At 34.8% G+C, this 22,865-nt stretch overlaps 1 protein-coding gene across 1 annotated transcript in view; it reads right to left on the reverse strand.

Annotated features, from left to right (window-relative positions):
* Window positions 1–22,865, reverse strand: part of Lrriq1 (leucine rich repeats and IQ motif containing 1) — a 123,819-nt gene that overhangs the window by 42,182 nt on the left and 58,772 nt on the right. Inside the window, exons 24-25 of the mRNA XM_057757912.1 lie at window positions 22,604–22,686; window positions 12,851–12,952 (exon numbers count right to left, since the gene is read on the reverse strand). Of these exons, the coding sequence (XP_057613895.1) occupies window positions 12,851–12,952; window positions 22,604–22,686 (185 nt within the window). The remainder of the gene's footprint in view (window positions 1–12,850; window positions 12,953–22,603; window positions 22,687–22,865) is intronic.

Raw genomic sequence — 22,865 nt, forward strand, 5'->3', positions numbered from 1 at the left:
GGAAAAAAAGTTAAGAGGTGGAAATTCCAGTTTGGCATTATATACCAATTATAAAATGTTCTTCATCAGACAGAAAGATGTGCAGATGTGTATCTGTGAAGACAGAGTGGGGATGGGCACAATCGTTGGAGACCAGTTTAAGTTACACACCACCACAAACACAAGACAATTTGGACATTAGCATGACATTCATTTATTCATATTGTTTAAAGAAACTTGCAATTTTGATTTAGCATTTGGTTGTGATAAAAATGCTAACCATATAGTAAATATAGTTAGTTTCTTAAAATTAAGTCTAAGCATTCCTTGTGATAGAAGTCCATTTAATAAATTTCCAGAAGGTGTTTCACATATTTTTTCCCATAAAAGAGAAAAAAATCTCATATATAGTTTATGATACTAGATACAAAATCCATAGCATATATTTTAGGAAGCTTCAAGTGATTATTATTTCTCATATTGACAAACAACTTAAAAATATTTTAAAATGTTAAGTACTAGAATCGTAAGAAGCACTGGAAATCAACTAACCCTATGTGCTGTGGAGTTCTAGGTGTGTGAAGTTTTTTCTGTGTCTGAACAAAATGGCAATGCAAATTTTATCTTTATGAAACACATATCAATATCTGAACCAAAATATTTTATCGCTAAGTGAAGGATAAAAACTAAGTTAATTTTTGTAATTAGATTTATTACTGGAATGTTTGGAGATATCAGATTCTTCTTTTGTTCATGCTTCAGTGGGCTACCTAAGTTCAGGACCCTGTACAGGGCAAAGAGAAGAAATAACCAGGGACAACATATAAATGGGGGTGGTAGGTTAATGCCAGAAGTGTGACTGATTGATTGATTGACATCACCTTGAAAAATCTGGATTAAGGGAGTTTATTAAATTTATTCAGGTAGATTTTTTAAGTAGAATGGATCACTGACTGGATTCGGCATCTTACCCATTTGCCAGAACCTGGAAAATTTCTTTGCGCTCAAGAATAATTCACTAAGCAGAATAATACACGTCTCACCACACACCACCTACTTATGCAAACTACATTCAATATGAAATACATCAAAATGTATCCAGTTACTATAATAGAATTAAATTCTAAATATAATCTTATTGCAAATGGCTACTGGTTTTGATACTGGCAAGAGCTAAAAGTAGTTCCAGTGTTTTATGTGTACTAATTCATTTGCTGAGCTCCAAATTGTACATTATTTCTCTAATGTTTACTTATGTTAATACTAGAAAGCAGACACAGAAATGCTAAGAAGCAAACGGTGGATTTAAATTTAAGAGTCCCACGTCCACAATCCAATTTTTGGACTATTTCTGGATCTTTTATTTGTATTTCTTAAAATAAAACAAGAATGCAGAAATACCTTATAGATGGAAGTGAAGCCTTAGGATAAAACATACGAACTCAAAGTCTCCCCAAAGCACTGTGGCATCTCTAGAAACACGCCAGTCCTTTAGCTTTTTTCTGACATTTAGGACTTATATTGATAATATGTTTAATTTTATTCTTTAAGATAATGTTTGTAAATTGATGAAACACTAAAAATGACGGAATGATATGTATACTAAGGTTTGTAAGATCAACGCAGTTATCTAGGGTCCAATGAGTATACCTTTGAATGCATTATGAAGTTTGCTAAATTGATCTCAGGGTGGCTGAGAGTAGAACGTACAACTTGAACGTGAACACTGAACATGTTAAAAAGTTTAAGTTGGGAACAGGTCAGTATCTGATTCTGAGGACTAGCAATTGATAGGAAGAGTTTGCAAAGTTGTTTTTTCTTTTGAAGTCCGAAATGTATAGTAATCCACCAACCAGTTCTTGAGTGCCTAGTATAAAGAAGCCAATGCAGTTAGTGAGTCCTAAGGGCAGGATGTTTCAGGCATATGACCAAGATGTGATTCCTGAACTCGAAAGACTAGCAATCTGGAGAAAACCGTTAATAGCACAGGTAAGTGTAGAATCAAGCATAAGGTTGGCTGAATTAGGAATGACTGAGAGAGGAAATTTTATTTATTTGAACCGTGAAGAGCAAGGACAATTGATACGGAAAATTGAAGAAGGGTATTTCTGAAAAATGTAAAAGAATGAGGATGAAAAATTAAAAAAAAAGAACAAATAGTTTATTAACATTTGAAGAAATATTAAAGTCCGGTGTTCTCAGGATCTATTTCGGGATGGGGAAGAATGTTACGAAGTTAAAATGGAAAAGTAGTTTGCAAACAAAAAAAACCAAGGGCATTGCATTCTAAAGACTTGGGATTTTTACTAGAGGAAATGGAGTTTAAACAGTTTTCAGTGATGGTCAGCTGTAGGCAAGATTACGGTTTTAGTAGGGCAGGAATGCCAGGATTGCATTTTATCCTAGCAATTTGGAGACTGTGGCAGGAAGATTGTGTATGGGGCAATACTAACTTACGTAGTGACACTGTGTCTTAAAACAAGCAGAAAAAGACAAGAGGAAAAATAAAACAAGAATTATGGTTTAGAAAGACATAGCAGTAGAAATATAGATAATAGTTTATGCAATACAGATGTATAGATTTTAGGATGAAAACAGGCTGTTTCGAGACAATGTGATATAAGGTGGCGGTCGTTACACTTAAAACTTAAAATATGAATGATTTAATTTTTCCAGAAAAAGTAAATAAATGATTTAATGATACTTTTAACAAAGATGTAATACAAAGAATCAAGCAGGTCTAGAGTACAGAAGGCACTTCATAGTAGATATGTCAGGCTTGAAAATTTGTATGAAATGTTAAAGGGGGAAGGATGAATGTGAGAGGCTTGGTTATGGTCACCTGTGACCACAGTTCTGGGAGAGAATCACCTGTCTATAAGGATTCCCACATAGAATCTTTATACACGGGGTTTGCTACTCATGATATTGTATGTGGGTTGTTGCCCATAAAATCACCTTTTGAGACATAACCAGGGCTGGGCTCTTTTTGAATGGATGAAGAAAGAAGTTGGACGTCATAGAGATGCTGTCCTTCAGAACAATATATGAAAGGATTAATGATTTCCTTCAGAATCAACTACTTTCTACAAGACTTAGAAGTTACAAAAAAAGTAGGAGTGGTCATTTCTGGCTTGATTTCCTCTGTCTTCACATACCTCCCACGATACCATGGTATCATCTGCCAGAAGGATCTCAGTGGAAGTTGAAAAGGTGAGAACACATCAGACTTTCAATCTCCAACACTTTTACTTTGTAGGTCCCTAAATTTAGATTGTTTGTTTTGCTTTTTGAGACAGGGTTTCCGTAACAGTCCTGGCAAACCTGTAACTTGCTTTGTAGACCAGGCTGCCCATGAACTCATTGAGTTTTGCCTGCCTCTGCCTCCAAAGTGCTGGGGTTAAAAGGCATGCTCCCCCCCCACCACCGGCCAGTTTTAGATATTTTTAAGCATGGAAAGGAAAGATCATTTATTGCCAGATAGGGAACAAAAAAATGAGGCACTGTTTACTAAGTGAGGAGCAAGTAAAGTTATAGAAAAATTTGAAACTATAATGAAATACACATAATGACTTCTGTCCTTACTGTTTATTACATATGATGATGAGTGATGACCTTATATCATACATGTACAGTGAGGGTGACATTGCGATTTTCTCCAAATGTACATGCAAAGTGAATAGACCTGCCCCATCTCCATGTTTCCTCCTCTTTCTCATCAGTTCTAGGATAACATCTCCACTGCCATTACCTTCTAACTGATTTTGCCACGTTCCTTCTTGCATTGTTCTTACAATATATCCTCATACCATATCTTTAATAGCAAACTTGAGTATCTCATCTTCTGCTTAAAGTCTTATAATGCCTTTTGGTTTTGGAGTATGGTAAGCCAAATTCTCAAGGTAGACTACAAAGGTTGGGCTACCATTGCCTTGCCCCTGCCATGGTATCTAGTTGTATGCCAAGCTTTCTCCTGCTCATACCAGCTTATTTTAGTTTTTTGAATGACCTCAACAACATCCACTTTTAAGGTCTTTTAATATGTCCATGTCTTTATTTGGATTACTCAATTTTTATTTTTCCTCCTACTTAAGCATAATCTTTAAATTCTGCTCAAGTCTTGCCTTCTCCTACATCAAATTCTGCTCAAATGATTGTTTCTTCCTTAATAATGTATTCTGCTCCTTCAGTCAAAAGTACTTAAGATACCAGCCCAATTAAGCATGGTCTCTTATACTATAAATGCAGCTGAAAAGGTGATGTTTTGAATAAGAATAGTCCCTGCAGGCTTGTATGTTTGAATACTTTTCTCAGTTGCTGGAACTTCTTTGGAAGTATTAGGAAGTATGACATTATTGGAGGAGTTTTGTTACTGAGGGTGGTCTTAGAGGTTTGGAGAGAATTGGTCCATTTGCACTGCATTGCCTGTCTTCTGATTTGATTGGCCTTGAACTCACAGAGGTCTATCTGCCTCTGCCTCCTGAGTGCTGGGATTAAAGGTGTGTGCCACTACTGCCCAGCTTTATTTTATTTTTTTTAACAATTTTTTTAATTTTACATATCAATATCAGTTTCCTCTCTTGCCCCTCCTTCTACTCCTCCCTTCTTCCCATCCACTCCTCAGAGAGGGTAAGGCCTCCCATGGGGAGTCAAGAAAGTATGTCAAATCACTAAAGGAAGGACCAGGGCCCTCCTTCTTGTGTGTAGGCTGAGCAAGGTAACCATTCATATGGACTGGGCTCCAAAACGTCAGACTTTTTATGATGAAAGATATTCTATTTTCTCATCAAAAATTTAAAAATTATTTTCTTTAAACGCATACATTTAGTATTGTCATGTCATGTTGCATGTGAACACAATTCTTGTCTTTTATATACATAGGGAGTCAGGTCAAGCCCAGTCAATGGTACATGTGTCTCCATGGCTCTATGGCCTTGAGCCCAACAACTAACATCATCAAATACCAGAAATAATATAAGATATTCACAATGTGGTAAGAATACAGTAATTCAAATTATAGCAATTATAGGAAACCAAGCTACTGACAAACTATATTTTCTACATCTTTGTAGCCATGTCTAGTTTGATTAATAATATATTTTACTCCACAAAAACAAGACTACAGACATCTCTTAACAGGATGTTTTCAGGTTCTCGTTGTTTCCACTTTCCCTGTGGCTAAATGCTAGTCAATATAAATGTTAGCAAATATCTGTTAACTCTTAATATATAAACACTGCACATAATTAGCAAGTATTTTATATACAGCTATAGAAACACAAAACCTACTCTAAAACAATCTGAATAATATGATTTTGTGCTCGAACTGTCATTAAAAGAGAGAAAGAAGAAGAAAATGCTTGTAATCATAAAGCAAAAAATACCACAAAAGACGATGGTTTGATTAGGATGCTCTGAAGTTAAAATTATAGAAATTAAAGTTTTTCAAATGTCTTCATTACTTGAAAACTGAATACAAAATATTTAAGCATTTATGGCATACAGGAACATATGGTATCTGTAAATCTTCCATTTTATAAGAGGACAAATAGGATTCATGTTTGTGATGACAGCACCATGCTATGATGTAAGAAAACTTGACTTTAAAATCAAGTAAAATCATTCCAGGGAATAACGAACAGAGACTTAAAACTCTCTCCCTGAGAAAGTTGTCAAGCTAGACCCAATTTTTCCAGCTTTATTTCTTCCCCCTGGCTAATACTAAAATTATAAATTTTCTTTTGCTTTAGAAGTAGCAAATTTAGAAGCTCAGTAGATGAGGGTAGGGAAGGAATGTCGTTTATATATAAATGAGAAGAAATGAAGTAAAAATACATTGTTTACTTTAGGACTGTGTGTGAAGCTTCCTGAGTATCCAAAAAATGAACAGATGTGAATCAAAATATTGCCATTGATTAAGATGACTACAAAGACAAATAGATTTGGTTCTCAAAAATATAGCATTATCATAATGTCAATATTAGTAGCTAATTATAGGATAAACATGAAATATTAATTGCAATGATGGGAAAAATTACTTCTTCCTTTATTTTGGTACCAACAAGGATGCAAGAATTAAAATGAAATACACCACTAATCTCCTAGAGTTTTGCATTACCTAATATATTAGTTTTTATTTTTATCAATAATTTACTTCTAAAGTGTATACCCTGAAATCTTGTTCCTCAAAGCTTACATTATGTTTTGATTCTCCTAGATTTGGCTTTATGAAGAAATCAGCTCCCTTTCAGGTTCTTACTCTTGATATGACTTTGGACAAGTCACTTCTCAAATTTTCTAAATCATTGATTTCTCACAGTTATTAGACTTGTATCAGAGTCTCTGAAAGAGAGGAAACTCGGAGTTTTAATAATAAATTCAGATTTTAAGCATAAAATGCCATTAACTTAGAATCAATTAATGTTGCTGAAAATTTTAGTTTTGGACCACTTACTATGTAAGTATGATGTGTATTTATGTCCTTTGCAAACAGGATCTCAGGTCATGCTTTTAGCACTCACCAAACTATGTATAATTCTAATCAATTTTATGAATACTAGTTAATGACTATGATTAAGCATATCTCTCAAAGGATTAAAGTTCAGTTCCAAGTACCGTTACTGAGTGGCTCATAAGTACCTCTTACTCCATCTTTAGGATGCAACACTTTACCCTTAGCTCTGTGAGTACCTGCACACACACATACATACACGACCATGTACACACACTTGCACAAATGCACACACACATACGCATGAATACACACATGCGCACACACCCACACACATGCACACACACATAATTTAAAAATTAGTAAAAACATAAACCTTAAAAATAAAAAATAATTAAAATGAAACACAAAATAGTAAAGTAGCAGAAGTTAGCCCCCTGAAGAAAATACAGACCATAGCTAATAAAGTTCAAATACAAGTTGCTATGATCAAATGATACTGATGTCCAGTCAGACTACAGGGTACTAGTAGCTCTGTCTAGAGGAATTAGTCAAGACAAAAGTAGAAAAGGCATTCTAATGTGTAAAAAGTAACTGTCTCTATTTGTTGACATCATAGTCTTACCTACTCTTTTACCACAGAAAGCCTAATATATTTGATCAATAAATTCAGCAGTGCACGAAAATACAAAAAGTAGTGTTTCTACATATGTATAAAAGGTATTTATAAAAGCTTAAAATGAAATTAAATCAACAAGTTACTTACAAAAGCAACAACAATAAAATCCTTATATACAAATTTACAGACACAAAAGGGCTGAAAATTTTTTCTTGCCAACATCTTCATGTAAGACTTTTTTTTTTTTTTTTGAGACAGGGTTTCTCTGTGGTTTTGGAGTCTGTCCTGGAACTAGCTCTTGGAGACCAGGCTGGTCTTGAACTCACAGAGATCCGCCTGCCTCTGCCTCCCAAGTGCTGAGATTAAAGGCGTGCGCCACCACCGCCCAGCAATATTTTACAGTTTTATAAAATGATATTTATTATATTTATATAATTTATATTTTATTATATTTATTTGTAAAACTTCAATGCAATTGTATCAAAATTCAAGGTTATTTTTCACATAAATGGAAAAAAATTATTAAATTTGCATGGAACCACAAAAGAGCTAAGACTATCATGAGTTTAGAGAGCAAAGCTTGAGGTATCAAATTCCATGATTTCAAAATTTATTAGAAAATAATTGTCATCCAAACAGCATAATGTTGACATGGAGACAGACATATGAGCAAATGAAGTGGTCCATAAAGCTTAGAAGTAAACTCACACATTCATGGTTAGCCTCATTTTCACACATAGGTCCCAAGAATATGCAATATGGAATGGATAATTTTTTCAAAAAAGATTGGAACAAAACCACTTTAAAAAGTATGGAGGGAACTGAAAAACAATGACACAGGAAGAAGTTTAAAATACATGTCATAATTTTTTCTAACATCTATCTATCTATCTATCTATCTATCTATCTATCATCTATCTATCTATCCTCTTATCTATCTATCTATCTATCTATCTATCTATCTATCTATCATTTTTCTGTCTGTCTATCAGTCTGTCTATTTATTATCTATCTACTTATCAACCCATTCATTTATAAAAAATGACATGCAAATGACCAAACTGTATATGAGAAAATGTTCAGAATCACTAATATAAGGACAATGAAAACCATAATGAAATATTGTATACTTTTGCAAGATGGATTTTATTATAAACATAAAAGGTAAAAAGCCATCATGTGGAGAAAAAGGAACAAATATACATGGTTAGAGGAATATAAAATAGCACAAGCTATTAATTAAAGCATGATGGAAATTTCTCAGAAAACTGCATATAAAAGTATCATTTGATCAAGCAATGTCGAAGTATCATTTGATCTATCAATCTCACCACTGGATAGTTATCTAATGGTAATGAAGACAGAATGCTAGAGACATCTCTGGAAGTCTCTATTTATTGCATTAAACATATTCACCAAAATATATCAATAACTGCAGAGTCTAGTAAAACATGAATGGGTAAAGAAAATATCATATACATATACAAAGAAATATTATTCAGTCTTAAAAAGGGTGAAGGATGTTGGGCGGTAGTGACACATGCACACCTTTAATCCCAGCACTAGGAAGGCAGAGGCAGGTGGATCTCTGTGAGTTCGAGGTCAGCCTGGTCTACAAGAGCTAGTTCCAGGACAAGCCCCAAAGCTACACAGAGTAACCCTGCTTCAAAAAACAAAAACAAAAACAAAAAAGGCGAAGGAAATCAGATTATTGTGACAACATGAATGGAATTGAAGGACATTACTGTAAGCGACATAGAAAACCCAAAAGGCATATCATGTATCTCTAAGTGGAATCTAGTCATGTTGAACTGATGAACGTAGAGAGTAGAAAAACGGTACCAAAAGTCAAGGTAGGGAGAGTGAAGGAATGAGAAAATGCTGATTAAGATCTAGGCAGGAAAAGCAGGTGTTGAGTCCCAACATACATCAACAATAATAGAGAAGATAATAACGCATTGTTTACTTCAGAATAGTTAATGGAATAATTTAAATATTTCACCATAGAAATTATAAGTAGTTGAAGTAATATACAGACTGATTAGCTAAATTTAATCATGCCATGCGGTATACATATTCAAAAGTTCATATTGTTCCTTATAATTTTATATAATCATGATTTATCAATGAACATTAAAAAGACTAAAATGACTTACAGCAGGGACTATCCAGGATAGTGACATGAACATTCATATATCGCTTTATACTGTTTGAACCTGTAAAACTTGTTGTAACGCAGTTTCATGAATGCCATACTATAAACATTTAAATTTACCTGCTTTAATTTACTATTTATTTATAGAACATAATTAAAGCAGATAGTTGAAACAGCTATTTAAAAAAAAAAAGAATTAAGCTGTGTTAGACAACTTGCGGCATCCACACTTAGAACACGGCAACTCTGCTTCCTCTTAGGTCAGTAGCAAACAGTGAAGGGTAATTTCAGGATTCTTAACTGATCAGAGCCTTTCAAGGGAATATCGAGTTTTGACTTTCAAGGCAAGATTAGATATTTAAACCCAAGTGAGAATTATATGTGATAGCAGAGCTAAATGAAGAGAGGTACCTAGCAATCAAACAAGCAAGCAAACCTGTAATAGATCTATATAATTTTTAGGCCCTCAGTCCTGGAGGAAGAATCAAATAATATCTGACACGTGGCATACTTCTGGTTAACCTGCATACAGGCATGATCAAAGCCTAGCCTTGACCAGGTTTAACGAAAAGTCATTTTCTTCATTTTACAAATGTGGCAAATGATATAAACAGGTATTTTATAAAAATGGACTGATGAATGATAAGATTTTTACATCATGCTATTTAATATAATTAATTCCATATCAAATATTCCTCAGGTGGAACCATATTTGTTTCTATGGATATCTGAAACAATTTAATACAATTTGCAAGACTCATGACATTTCACATGGTCATGACTGAAAAATTGAAAAAGAATGGTTTTCTATAACTCCTACAATGTTACTATAAAATAAATTAGAATTATAGAATCAATATTCAAATAATATTATGATATAATTTGAGGATAATAAGAAAATTAAAAAACAATGCTGGCATACCATAGTCATGAGATATTATTTCACATGGAGTTATTTAATCTAAAACCTATAGCAAATTTAATTTTGATTTCCCTCATGGGGGGGTTCAGAATCTGACTATTAATTTTATTTTAGTTTTTTTTCTTAAGGGAAAGTAAGTTTTAATGTTCTAAAACTAAAAGGTAATGCTGGTTATGTAACAGTAAGATTAATTGAATTGTAATCTTAAAATATTCCATATAACATACAAGTTGTATCTCAAAAAAAAAAACTTGGTTTCAAAATGCACCAACCACTGGGCAGCCCAGCAGATCAGCCTGCTTAATTAAGCTTCCCTCTGCATCAGCAAAGATATATCTAGTTGCAGGTTGAGTTCAGAGAAGCATATGAGACAGTATGGAATTTTAACTTTTTTTCCCTTTTTGAATTAAGAATTTTTAAATATAATCTTTTCTCATTTTACATAACTATCCTTATACCCACTCCCTCCTTTCCTCCCACCCCACCTTTCACTTCACTCCATGCCTCCATCCACTCCTAAGAAAGGGTAAGTCAACAAAGTCTGACACTTCACTTCAAGGTAAGACCAAGGCCTTCCTTCCTCTATCTAGGCTGAGTAAGGTATCCCTCCAAAGAGAATGTGTTCCTAAGGCAATGATTCTAAAGACTGGGCTTGACACTAGCAGTTTATCTTTAACACGTCTTTTTAAAGAGACAAATGCTAGCATATTAATTGGAAATTTTTCTCATGTAGAACCATTCTTGTCAAAGCCCATTCCTTAAAATCAAACACCTTAGAATAACCACAATAATGAATACCCACAAGTTGGGAAATCTATCTATCTATCTATCTATCTATCTATCTATCTATCTATCTATCTATCTATCTATCATCTATCTATCTATCTATCTATCTATCTATCTATCTATCTATCTATCTATCATCTGTACATAATACTCATTCAGTATAATAAAGGAAGTTCCAAATATTTAGGAGGACTGCAAAATAAAACTTAAAACACCAAAGCAAGCACTTTTGCACGGGAGAAAGAAAACCAAATACAATTATGCGGCTAAAACTTATGTGCAAACCCTGTGCTCTATAGAACGTCTTCTGTCCCTACTGTGAACTTTTCTTAGCCTATTTTGTATTGGGTCATAGTTAAAAAACAAAACAAAACAAAACACGCTCTTCACATGCACTCTCATGGGTAGGAACTCGGAATACACTGGAACATTTTAGGATAGAGCTCTTTCTGAATGTTCAAGTCATCTAAATTAAATGTCTCTTTCTTCTAAGTACTTACTTTCTGTAGTAAGGATGTCTTTATTTAACAGGGGAAAGTTATCGATGGAATTGGTGCGAATCTTACCACAACTGTTATTATTACTTATGAAAAGAGTGAACTGCTTGCTAACATAATAGCAGGAAATAGAATGCTGTTTGAAAGCCCTGGCTTGTTTTAATTTTGGAAATCTAATTTAATTCTATTACAGTAGTTCCTAAAATACTGAGGTTTTTATTTTTAATTTTATGTGTATGAATATTTTTGCTTGCACGTGGTCTGTGTACCTCATGTGTACCTTGTGCCTAAGGAGGCTAGAAGGTGTTTTGTATACTCTAGAACTGGAGTAACCGATAATTACAAGTCTCCAAATATATGCTGGATTTGAATCCAGGTCCTATTAAAGAGTCTCCTCTGCTGTTAACCAATGACTCATCTCTCCCGTACCAATACTGAGTTGACACCTTCAATGGACACTAAAGTTTGAAATTTCTTACCATGACAAATTGCAAACATAAAAACAATATAATGGATAATACCATATACATATATACATGCCATAAACTATTCAAGCAATAAACTCAATCACCTTCCGCACATGTTTTATGTATTTTTAAAAATATTTGCTTGTTGTTATAGACTTCCAAGAAAACTCTAGATGTCATGTCTCCCAGTCATACATACTTGAATATGTTACTCTATATCACAATAACTTAGTGACTTCCAAATCATAATGAAATGCAAATCACAATGAACCCATTCTTGATCACGTTATCAATAATGTATACTTTTTAAGATTTATTACATAAAAAATAAGAAGATAATAGTTATTTTCCATTCAAAAGTACATGCCCTTTTCTCTCTGTTATAATTATCAGGAAGTATGGATAGTACTACAAATAGGTATGAAACTGGTAAGTCACATTGTGGTTCTGTTTAATGATACAAGAATTTAATTCTTTGGTATGGTGAAATCAGAAAGGAAACCTTTGAAGTAGACATGAAAACCTTCATTCTAAAAGTAACTGAGAAAGCTTTCAATATAACAAAGTATAATTTGTACTGTTTAACAACAGTTGACATTTTATAAGTGTATCAGAATATCATGTGATCAGTCTCACTAATTCAAGCTATTATAATTTGTACTCATTAAGATTTTATATCAATATTAAAACTGATGATACATTATTACATGGTTATTATACAATAATCAAAGACACATAAAATTTAGATAAACACTAACACAAATGAAAATTGGATTTTCATTTGTATCAGCATTGTAAATAGGGTTTTTAATTTGATAAATATATTTAATTCTTCGAGGCTATTTTACACAAACACACACATACATACATATATGTGTGTACTTTAGGTCGTAGGAGGGCTGTAAACGTTTTAACACCTTTTTTCTATCCTTACAGAACATTTTAATCTCTCCATGTGTTACATTAAACCTTACCTTCAAAGTAACTGACCCTCCTCAGCTGTGACCTCTTCGATGACTTTGTAACACGAACTTCATTTTTGTGTTTTTTGAATAATGCTAGTCTCACAGAGGGTTCTAGGGGGAAAAAAGGAAGAAGAAAGATCAGCTCTTGGTTACTCCTTCTCTAATATGAACATGTTTTTCCTTTCGCTGTTATTAAAAATAATATACATTCCATTGGGTCTCTGCGAAATTGCCAATGCCTTTTATAACTTGATAATGTAAAAAAGAAGTGCCCAGAAATTGTATATTCTTAGTCGTAACATCAATCTTATGACCCTTCTTTAGTAGAAAGTCAGAAATGTGAGCCATCATGTGGTTGCTGGGAATTGAACTCAGGACCTTTGGAAGAGCAAGCAATGCTCTTAACCGCTGAGAATATTGTGAAAATTTGAACATATATTCTTTGACATCATCTTTATATTTGGGAGTCAGGCTACAGTTATTTTAGTTCCTTTCCTAGTATTTCTCCTCAAACTAGAAAAAGCAGTTGATTACCAAGCAGGACAGTTAACTCACTACATCCTCCCTAAACTATACAGAGAACTCAGCTGTGAGATGGAAGCAAGACAGCAAGAAACCAGCTTGCTAGAAAATCTCCGTATCGTGAAAAAGTGGTGGTTTCTCTTCTATAATAACATATTTACAGAACCTAAAAGTTAATTTTTTTTCTATATTTTAAAGTTATAAATAGTATTATTCTATCATATTACAGGGTGAGTCACAGTAAATGTAGGGCCTTGCAATTTTTTATTAACAACAAATGATTGTATGGAATGTGAAAAATGGGTTTTGGCCCTGCAGAATTTTGAGGTTTTTGCCTAAGACTGAAAACGCAGGGATATAAGCAACAAGGGGTGAAAGCTTTTGGAAATTTAAACACTTTTAGTATGGTAAAACCACCTTTTCAGGGTGGTACATTTTTTTCTACTATCTTAAATTATTTGGAAAAAAAGGTCTAGGAGAGTAAGAATTTATTAATTAATGTCTAGTGTAGTAGAATTAAATCAAACAAAGAGTCAACATTTTAAAAATTTAAGACACTAAAGCACATTAATAATTTAGTGCTAAAGTAGTAAGTTTCAAACTGTACACTGAGAGGAGAAAGAAAAGCATCTGTGGAAGGCTGCTCCGTGATGAGTAACCTGGCAATTCCCAGTAGCCTTCCAGCATAACTGAGCACCATTAAGGCTCATTGTCGTGTCTCACAAACACTATTTTGATCATGTCTACAGAAACTATAAGTCAGACTTTGGCTCCTTTATGAGGTATCTGCACCCTATGGTATTATAATCTCTGGAAATTCCTACAAAAACTCTCTAGGAATTAGCAAAAATAACAAATGTACAGACACTCCCCAGCCCAGGGAGGATGTTATATAAGCCAGCCACAAATCTAGTGATATCTCAAAAGAAGCCGAAGTCAATAATGGAAAGTATAATTTCAACTGCTCATTGCTGTGGTTCGTCATAACCATCTTCCCGTTCTCTTAGTCTTCTTTCTTCTCGCACTCTTATTAGATCTATGTCGCTTTCAGAAGGATGGTGTTACAATTCTATATAACTGAGTTAGATATCAGTACCAGCTCTTACCAGTTGTATGAATGTGAACACACTGCTTCCCCAATGTCTTTTCCCAACGTGAACAGTACTGACTTTCCATGCAAAAGGTAAAATGGTTGAAAATCAATAATGCTCATTGCCCACATGTAGGCACTCAATAAATGACACAAACAAACGTAAGGCAGCGCAAATCATAACAACATTTTCTAATAATTTATGTCTTTGGTAAATACTCTGAATATAGGAAATAGATTGATGGATTTATCACTGGTTAGCTTTTACTCTAAAGAATAAAGCATTATGGATAAAAGACTGGAACTTTCTTGGAAAAAGCAGCAAGTATTCTTGCTCTGTACAAATTCCTTTGTGAAGCAGGGGTATCATTAGTACATACTTCCTTCATGCTGTTAATTCAGAGCCAATCCTTTAATATACAAAAACTATTTAGAGTGCAAGTCTGAAAAATACTCATGAAAATAATTTTATTTTCCAAGAGCATATGAGGAGCACTACTGCACCATAAATATCCTTTTACTTTCAGAACATGTTGATTGCATCACCTTAAACTGATGCTCTTCAGAATGGAGAGGGAGGGGGAGAGGAGTGGGGGAGGGGGAGTGGAGTAGGGGGAGGGGGAGAGCAGTGGGAGGAAGGGGAGGGAAATGGGAGGTGGGGAGGAGGCGGAAACTTTTTCAATAAAAAAATAAATAAATTTAAAAAGCAATAATGATAAGAAGATTGATATATGGTGATTTAAAATGAGGAAAAACTACAGTTTCAGGGGATCTGACACCTTCAACCAATGTGCATACAGTGAATTTGAATAAATTATTAAACAAGAGAAAAAAATGGATGCCAAAAATACCTAGAAATAACACCATGAATAATAACAGTCTGAAGTTTAGAAAACACATAGTCAAGCAGGGAAGCCGGGAAAACAGGGATACTGTAAAGAGAAGAGCTTGTGGATCATTTTGTGTCTATTGTACAGTGGGCCAAATCCTATGTCCACCTTTTACTAGTTACACGGCTACAAGCAAACTGGTCTTGCACTTTGCCAAGTCTTTCGACCATTGACCTTGGCTAGGAGAGTTGACACAGCGTGTGGAAATTGCATGCTCACATAGGTGTAGGCACTCAATAAATGCCACAAGCAAATGAAGCTGAACACAAATAATGACAACATTTTAAAATGGTTAAGTTACTGGAAAATACCTTTAATCATTCAGAGAATAAGGTAGGCTGTGCAGAGAACAGGTAGACAGATCCAACATTGTTCACTTTTTAAAGTATGTTTTTCTCATTAAATATACTTGTCTGTCATTATTGTTACTTTAAATAAAAAGTTCTTTCTCTCTTTTAAAATTCCTTGCCAGTGTAAAAAAAAATATTTAAACACATTTAAGGAGACTTTCAAGTATGAGAATCAAATTCATTTATGCATTTGGCTCCATGTGTGATGTTTTATAACCATTATCTCATTAAGGCAGTATTATTTTACTCATTAAGTTTCTATTTTTTGCATAATCTGTTTTTCAGTTTCTATAGTCTCAGTTGTGATTAAGTGTGGGGTTCCTCTGCAGAACACTCCCTTGCCCCCCATAAAGAATTGAGCCACCTGCCTGTAACTGGCCCTGGCTAACGAGAGGAAGTGCCCTGCTTGCCACCCAGCCCCCACGTTCTAGAGACAGTCAGATGCAGTGAGGAGTCCAGTCAAGCAGGAACTTGTTTATTTCCCTACAGCATGCAAGTTATAAAGCAAAATCCCCACAAATCCCAAAGGAAATAGAAGGAGAATTAACCAGTCACAACAGCAGTCACGTCTGCATGAGCAGCACCTCCTATAGCCCCTAATGGAGATTACCAGGGCACCAGGCATTTTAAATCATCTTACCCCATCTTTAACGCCAATCATCCTTTTTGTAAATAAGTTAGGTCTCCACCCCACTTGCTTCCCTTCAGCGCCATCTTGGCTGGGAATATTTTGTATGGGCTTTGTAATGTCACTGTTTTTTGAATTTTGTGCCTTTTTCTAGCTCTCGTGCTTTTGGCGTAGTTGTCATACTTTTGGCACCAACTGTGCCTTTTACTAAATGTCACTGTTTTTGGTGCTAGCTTGACTACTCCAGCCTCCTATGTGCTTGATTCAGTTTACAATTAACTACCTTAATGTCATTCTTCTTAAACAAAACCAAGAAAAGGCTTGGTCCTCCCTCAATTTAATGTGCCAGGTTATGTTTACTCCCATAGGAGGCCTTACCCTTTCTGAGGAGTGGATGAGGGATGAGTTGGAAGGAAGCAGGGTTGGTGAGTAGAAGGAAGGGTGAGAGGGGGAACTGTGGTTGGTATGTAAATTGAATAAAAAATTTTATATAATGTATATATACTATAATATATCACGTATAATGTAGTTATTGTGACTTTTTAAAAGACAAGGTGTCAAACAGTCTATGTAGGCTGATCTCAAACTTTTAAGATAAAAGTTTTAACTTCAACATCCTTGCCTTTAACTTCTGAGTGGATTTTAACCATCTATCACCATGCCCAATTTTTGTGAACTGCTGGAGGCTCAACCCAGGGTCTGCTGCATGGGAGACCACATTCTTCAAACTGAACGAATGTATTAGTGACTTTTATATTGCTATATTAAAGCACCTAGACCAAAAACCAACATGAAAAGGGAGTTTATTTTAGCTTATGACTCCTAGGGGATAAGAGTCCATGATGGCTGACAGAGTCATGGCAACAAACGGCAGCCATGGCAATAAGAGAAGGATGCTGAGAGCCCACATCTTGAACCAAAACCACAAAGCAGACAAACTGACAGCAGGCCAGATTTTTAAATTATACCTTGTCTCATGTGCTTCCTCTACGTCTGAAGGTTCACCCAAGCCGTGTTACCAACTGGGGACCAAGTATTCACATGCTTGAGACTACTGCGGACAGTTCTAATTTGAGCCACTGCACTCAGCTCCCTGTCTCTAGTTGATGGCCATAAAAGAATGTGAATTTCCTAAATTTTACCTCAAATATTTGCACAGGCATATGCAGTCTTAGCACTGTCTAAAATCTAAAGGCTCTTCCATTAAATCAAGGCAATCATTTAGTCATAAACTCTTGTAAAATAAAAATGCAAATCATATACTTCCATCATACAGTGGCACAGTGTAGATTCTGTATCTGTTACCATTCCCAAGAGGAAGAATAGGGACACAGTACGGAAATACCGGACTAAAGCAAGACTAGAACCCAGCTAGGCAAAGACCAAACCCTGCAGCTGTGTCTCATCTCCAGGACTTTGATTTCAAAGGGCTAGGGGCTCTTGCCCTTCATTTTGCTTCCTACAGCAGACATTTCTCTCTGGCTGCCTCCACTCCCTATATACAGTTTTCCTTGGAAAATATTCCCCAGCTCACATCTTGGGGTTTCACTTTCATAGGCTTAGGCATTGGTCCTTTGCCCTCTCCAGTACTTCACAGAGAAACTCCTCTGTCACATCCTGCCTGTTCTTATCAGCTCTCTGAAAACACGAAGTGAGAATCTCTACTTCTCTTACTCTGACATCCATCATGTCCCTAAACCAGCACCATATGGAAAACACGGCTCAGTGGCTTGGGATCCACACTGGCCCACTTGAATCCCATTAGCACCAATTTTATTTGCATTGACCTGCATATTATCCACTAATTTAAATATAACTTCCCATATATAAATCTATAATTGAGTAAAGACTAACAAAGCCGTAAATATACACTTTTAAATGTTTGTCAATATCTTTTTTGTTTGTTTGTTTTTGTTTTTGTTTTTTCCAGACAGGGTTTCTCTGTGGTTTTGGAGCCTGTCCTGGAACTAGCTCTTGTAGACCAGGCTGGTCTCGAACTCACAGAGATCCGCCTGCCTCTGCCTCCCAAGTGCTGGGATTAAAGGCGTGCGCCACCACCGCCCGACTTTTGTCAATATCTTTAATGTAATTTGTTGAGTCAGGTGCCAGACATATTAGCAGATTCAGGGAGTTTTATGCAAAATAGATACTCGACTGCTTACAATTCAAAGTGAATTTTATTATCGATTTTGGAAGCACACCAAATTAGTGTTTGGCTAAAATTCTTATTGATTCTTTCTACAACTCTTGGAGGTCACTAAAATAAATCTTAAGAAATTTGGTCAATATTAATCATTCTTGATCCTTCTCACTTACAAATTCATTAGCTAGATTACCACTTTGGAAACTCTTTTCCCACAACCTATGAACAGCTTAAAATGCACGAAATGAATCTTTCCTAATATTCTGCATTACTTAATTCTTGGATATGATGTCATGGTAGGAACTGGCTTAAGCCATTTTTTTCTTGGAAATAAACTCACCAACGAACACCTACTGAACAAGAGAGAATCACGTACTAGAATCATGCTAATAGGTGTTAAAATAATTGGTGAATCATTTCTCTCCTGTCTGCCACCTTTCTTCAAAAATAAATTAATCTGCTTTGTTTCATTTTGTTTTTTTCTTTTTTTTAATTACAGAAGCTTAAATTCAACATGCATTAATCTGATAAATACAGAGAAAAACATATTATTTGAGCATTCTACATTTTCTGCCCTTATACTTGGCCAGCTTCTAGGCACCCATTTAGCTCTTCTAAGGCGTGCTAGGCATCCAAACGAGCCACCCACTCCCTCTCCTCAGCCCAGATATGCTCACTACCCTCGGGTTATTGACCCTGCATGTTTCCAATCCACCAGGAACTCTCACTTTACAAACCATGTTCATCATTGCAGGCCTGCATCTTAAACTTCCCTCAGTGTCTGCTAACTCCATTTCTGGTCGCCAAATTCTGAAGTTACTTTCGTGTCTCCTTCAGTAGGTCAGCAGAGCAAAGAGCAAAACTCGATTAGTCGGTATTGTTTCTAGCTGATGTCAATCACGAAATAAAAAACAAAACAAAACAAAACAAAAAAAAACACCAAGAAGAACAACAACCACAACCCAAACAAACTAAGTAAACAATGACAACGATAACGTCACACATTGTTGAACTCCTTTCAAGACTGCAAGCAATCCCGTCATCATCTCCCCATTCTTCCTTCTTCTGCTTCTCTTAATTTTTTCCTATGCAAATGATACTTTATATCAAAGTAGTAAGATGAAACAAACCAGGCCTGGGCCAGAGGCCTGTAAACTCTGCTGCGCAGGACACTGGGTCCCGCTGCTCCTTACAGCAGATGGCTTTATTTATGCCCGCAGATTTCAGCAGCACTGGGGCTTCCCTCATAGCTGCCCTCACTTGTCCTCAACTGTGTTTCATGATTAGTCCGTTTCTGCAGCAGTTTTCTTCCTCTGTCGGCAATTTATTTCATTAACTCCTACTTTCTCCACTCACTGGACTTTCGGCACTTGCCATGTTCTCATTTCAACATTAAATAAATATTGTGGATTCATCTTTCTTGGCTAATCAAAGTATGTAAAAGATGCAAACGGGAAATATTAAGTGCTTTCTCTGGACCAGATTATTTTATATTTTCCATGACTGATATTTAAAGCTTCTGCATTCTCTGTATATATTTGACTTTTTTGAGGATCACTGCTTTGTTAGAACAGAGAATACTGTTGATTCCATGTAATTCATAGACAGTGACACACAATACACACCCTGATCTCTGCAGCCAACAGAACAAGTGAGTCTCACAGCATTTTTGTGGACAATGCTGCCCTCTCGTGGCTTCAGATTTTCATGTTGGCAAGTTTTCCACAGAAGAAGTATTGAATATGCCCACTAATATTTAAGATTTTCTAGGTAACTTTACAGTTTTAGCGGAATTTAGATTTAAATATTGCTTTCGAACGTTAGTGACTACAATTTTAAATCATCATCATATTAATGTAAATCAATGGCACATTGCCAGCTGAATTATGAAATTGGAAAGGCAACAGAAATTTGATTTAAATTTTAATCTCTAAACAAAACCCAATTGTACAGAGTCTTAAATAATTTATTCGTAGATTAAAATGGTCTAAGTTGTAAATCTCGGACTTAACAGAAGTTAAACAAAACATGATCATTCAAGAAGGTCCCTCTGGTTTCTTTCTCATTTTTAACCTCTCTTATTCCAACGGGTATGCCTACTCTAAGGCGGGAGTAAGGGAAATCACGAGAACCATGAGAGATTCGTCATTAAATTCTTTACTTAACATTATGAGTGTAAAGTAAAATTTATTTTGTGTCATTAATAAATGTTGATGTAAAAAAAGCAACAAACATGAAACGAAAAGATTCAAATTTCCCAATCAGTGGTAAAGAGACTATTGGAATCCTGTAAGATGTTGATAATTTTCATTTAAAAGTCACAATTGTAGGTGACAACCTTTACCTGGCCCATCCCACTGATTCACCACTGCTAAACATTGAGTTTAAAATGGAGTTACAAAGTTTACCTCTGGGCTCTCCTTTCTCATTTTTGACCCTATCATGCCCCCTTGTGACTGACAAAAAGAAGCTCCTTTTTTGTTTAAGATTATATATCTGTGACCATAAAATTTAAAATAAATAAGTAAAATAGAGAGAAAGAAAGGAAAAGTCACATCTATGCAGATATTACTTGCTGAGTCATTTGCTGAAACATTTAATAATGCTCACTTTTCACATCTTCCTCAATCAATACGAATAAAGTTTTGATGATAACAACAGGAAGAAAGACATTTACACTGGCAGAATCATGAAAGTTTTGGTGACATAAACTTTTTCTCAGCTCTCTCCAGCGAGAGGGGACTGCAAGCACGGTGTTACTTCTATTAACAGAAGGTCTAGAAAAACTTCTAGAATAGAAAAGCAATTATTTACTGAATATTGACTGGGTCAGTTCTCAAACCATTTTGCCTTTGAACTTGGCATGGAAGTTACAGTCTGGGTTTGCAGTTACTGTTTCACTGACATAGACATAACATGGTTCGGTTCACAGCTGATGGACTTCTTTGGGGCTTTCAAAATGAGTGAACAGCAGATATAGGCAAAGGGAAGGTGCAGCACTCACTCTTACTCATTTTAGCATGTTGAAATGGTCAATGATTTGTATTTGATGAATGGGCTACAAAATAATAGTTATCTCTAAAGGATAGAGCATAGAAACTAAAATAACTAATAACACATCAATGTAGAAAAACATGTTTAAAAACTCAAAAATGAGTTATCATGAAATTACTAATGGATAGTGACTTATCAGTCAATTGGCTTATTGTACAAGCATTTGATTTATTAAAATAAGAAATTATTTTTGCTATTTTAAGCATTTTCACGTATGTACACAACTCATAATTCAATGAACACAGAAAACAAATGTAATTTCTGAACTACAAGAATAGATTTTTCTTCTTGGTTAATTATAACAAAAGTGCACATTAGAAGAGCTATGAGCCTTATCATAAACCCATGAATTCATAAGATGATAAAGATAAACATTAATTAAATATGTAGATAATTTTAAATAGTTTTAAGAAAATATAAAAAATCATAGCTGTTTCCTATTTTTTTATATTTATCCTGGATACAAAACTCAATAAAAGTGTCTAAAGAAAGATAAATTATTTGTACAATAATTTCAGAAGTGAACAGGGAAAAAATAAGAAGATGCTTTCCAATTTTTGTCAAATTCTTTAAAAATCATAATAAAAAATAAATTACGACCAAAAGTTACGGAGAAACCCTGTCTCGAAAAAATCCAAAAAAAAAAAATATGTTTCTTTCCAAGAGATCATATGTGAAATCTCTATAGATAAAATCCACCAAACTTATGTATTTAACTTACTGACTGACAATGCAACTTGAGAACTTTCAAAGGAATGAGTCCAGTAAGTGGATTGTTTTTGAATCAACATTCCATGAATGTACCAGCTTAGAGAGAAATTATAGAATAATTGCTAGAGTGCAAAACACACAGAAAAGTCAGTACTAATATGCATGGAACAGGGAATATTTTTAAAATAAAAAGGGCAAAATATATCATTAAATGTGATAGCATAATTTTCTTAGGAAGTTGAGGATTGTAGTAATTATCTTAGATATATTTACCTGTGCATTAATTTGTTTATATTAAATATGACATGGAAAGCTTAATTTAAAATTTTACAGTCACTATCACATACAACTACTGCTCAAAGGTCATTACTTACCTAACTTTTTCCTTAATTTTTTTGATTTCATTTTCTGTGCCCTCTTTAGCATCTGCTGAGCTGTAGAGATATCCTTAAAGCCCCTATTGAAAAGAAAATGTAAAATATCTAAAACCAAGTTATACATAGACATACATGTGAATGTACATGTTTCAATTATAGTGCATTCAATAAATTTGTAATCTCACTTAAGAAAGCCTAACTTACTACACAGGTGAGTTAGTTTCTTAAAGAAGAATGACTTCTTGAATGCCCCCCCCCA

Source organism: Chionomys nivalis, chromosome 25 (genome assembly GCF_950005125.1).
Source record: "Chionomys nivalis chromosome 25, mChiNiv1.1, whole genome shotgun sequence".
Lineage (NCBI taxonomy): Eukaryota > Metazoa > Chordata > Mammalia > Rodentia > Cricetidae > Chionomys > Chionomys nivalis.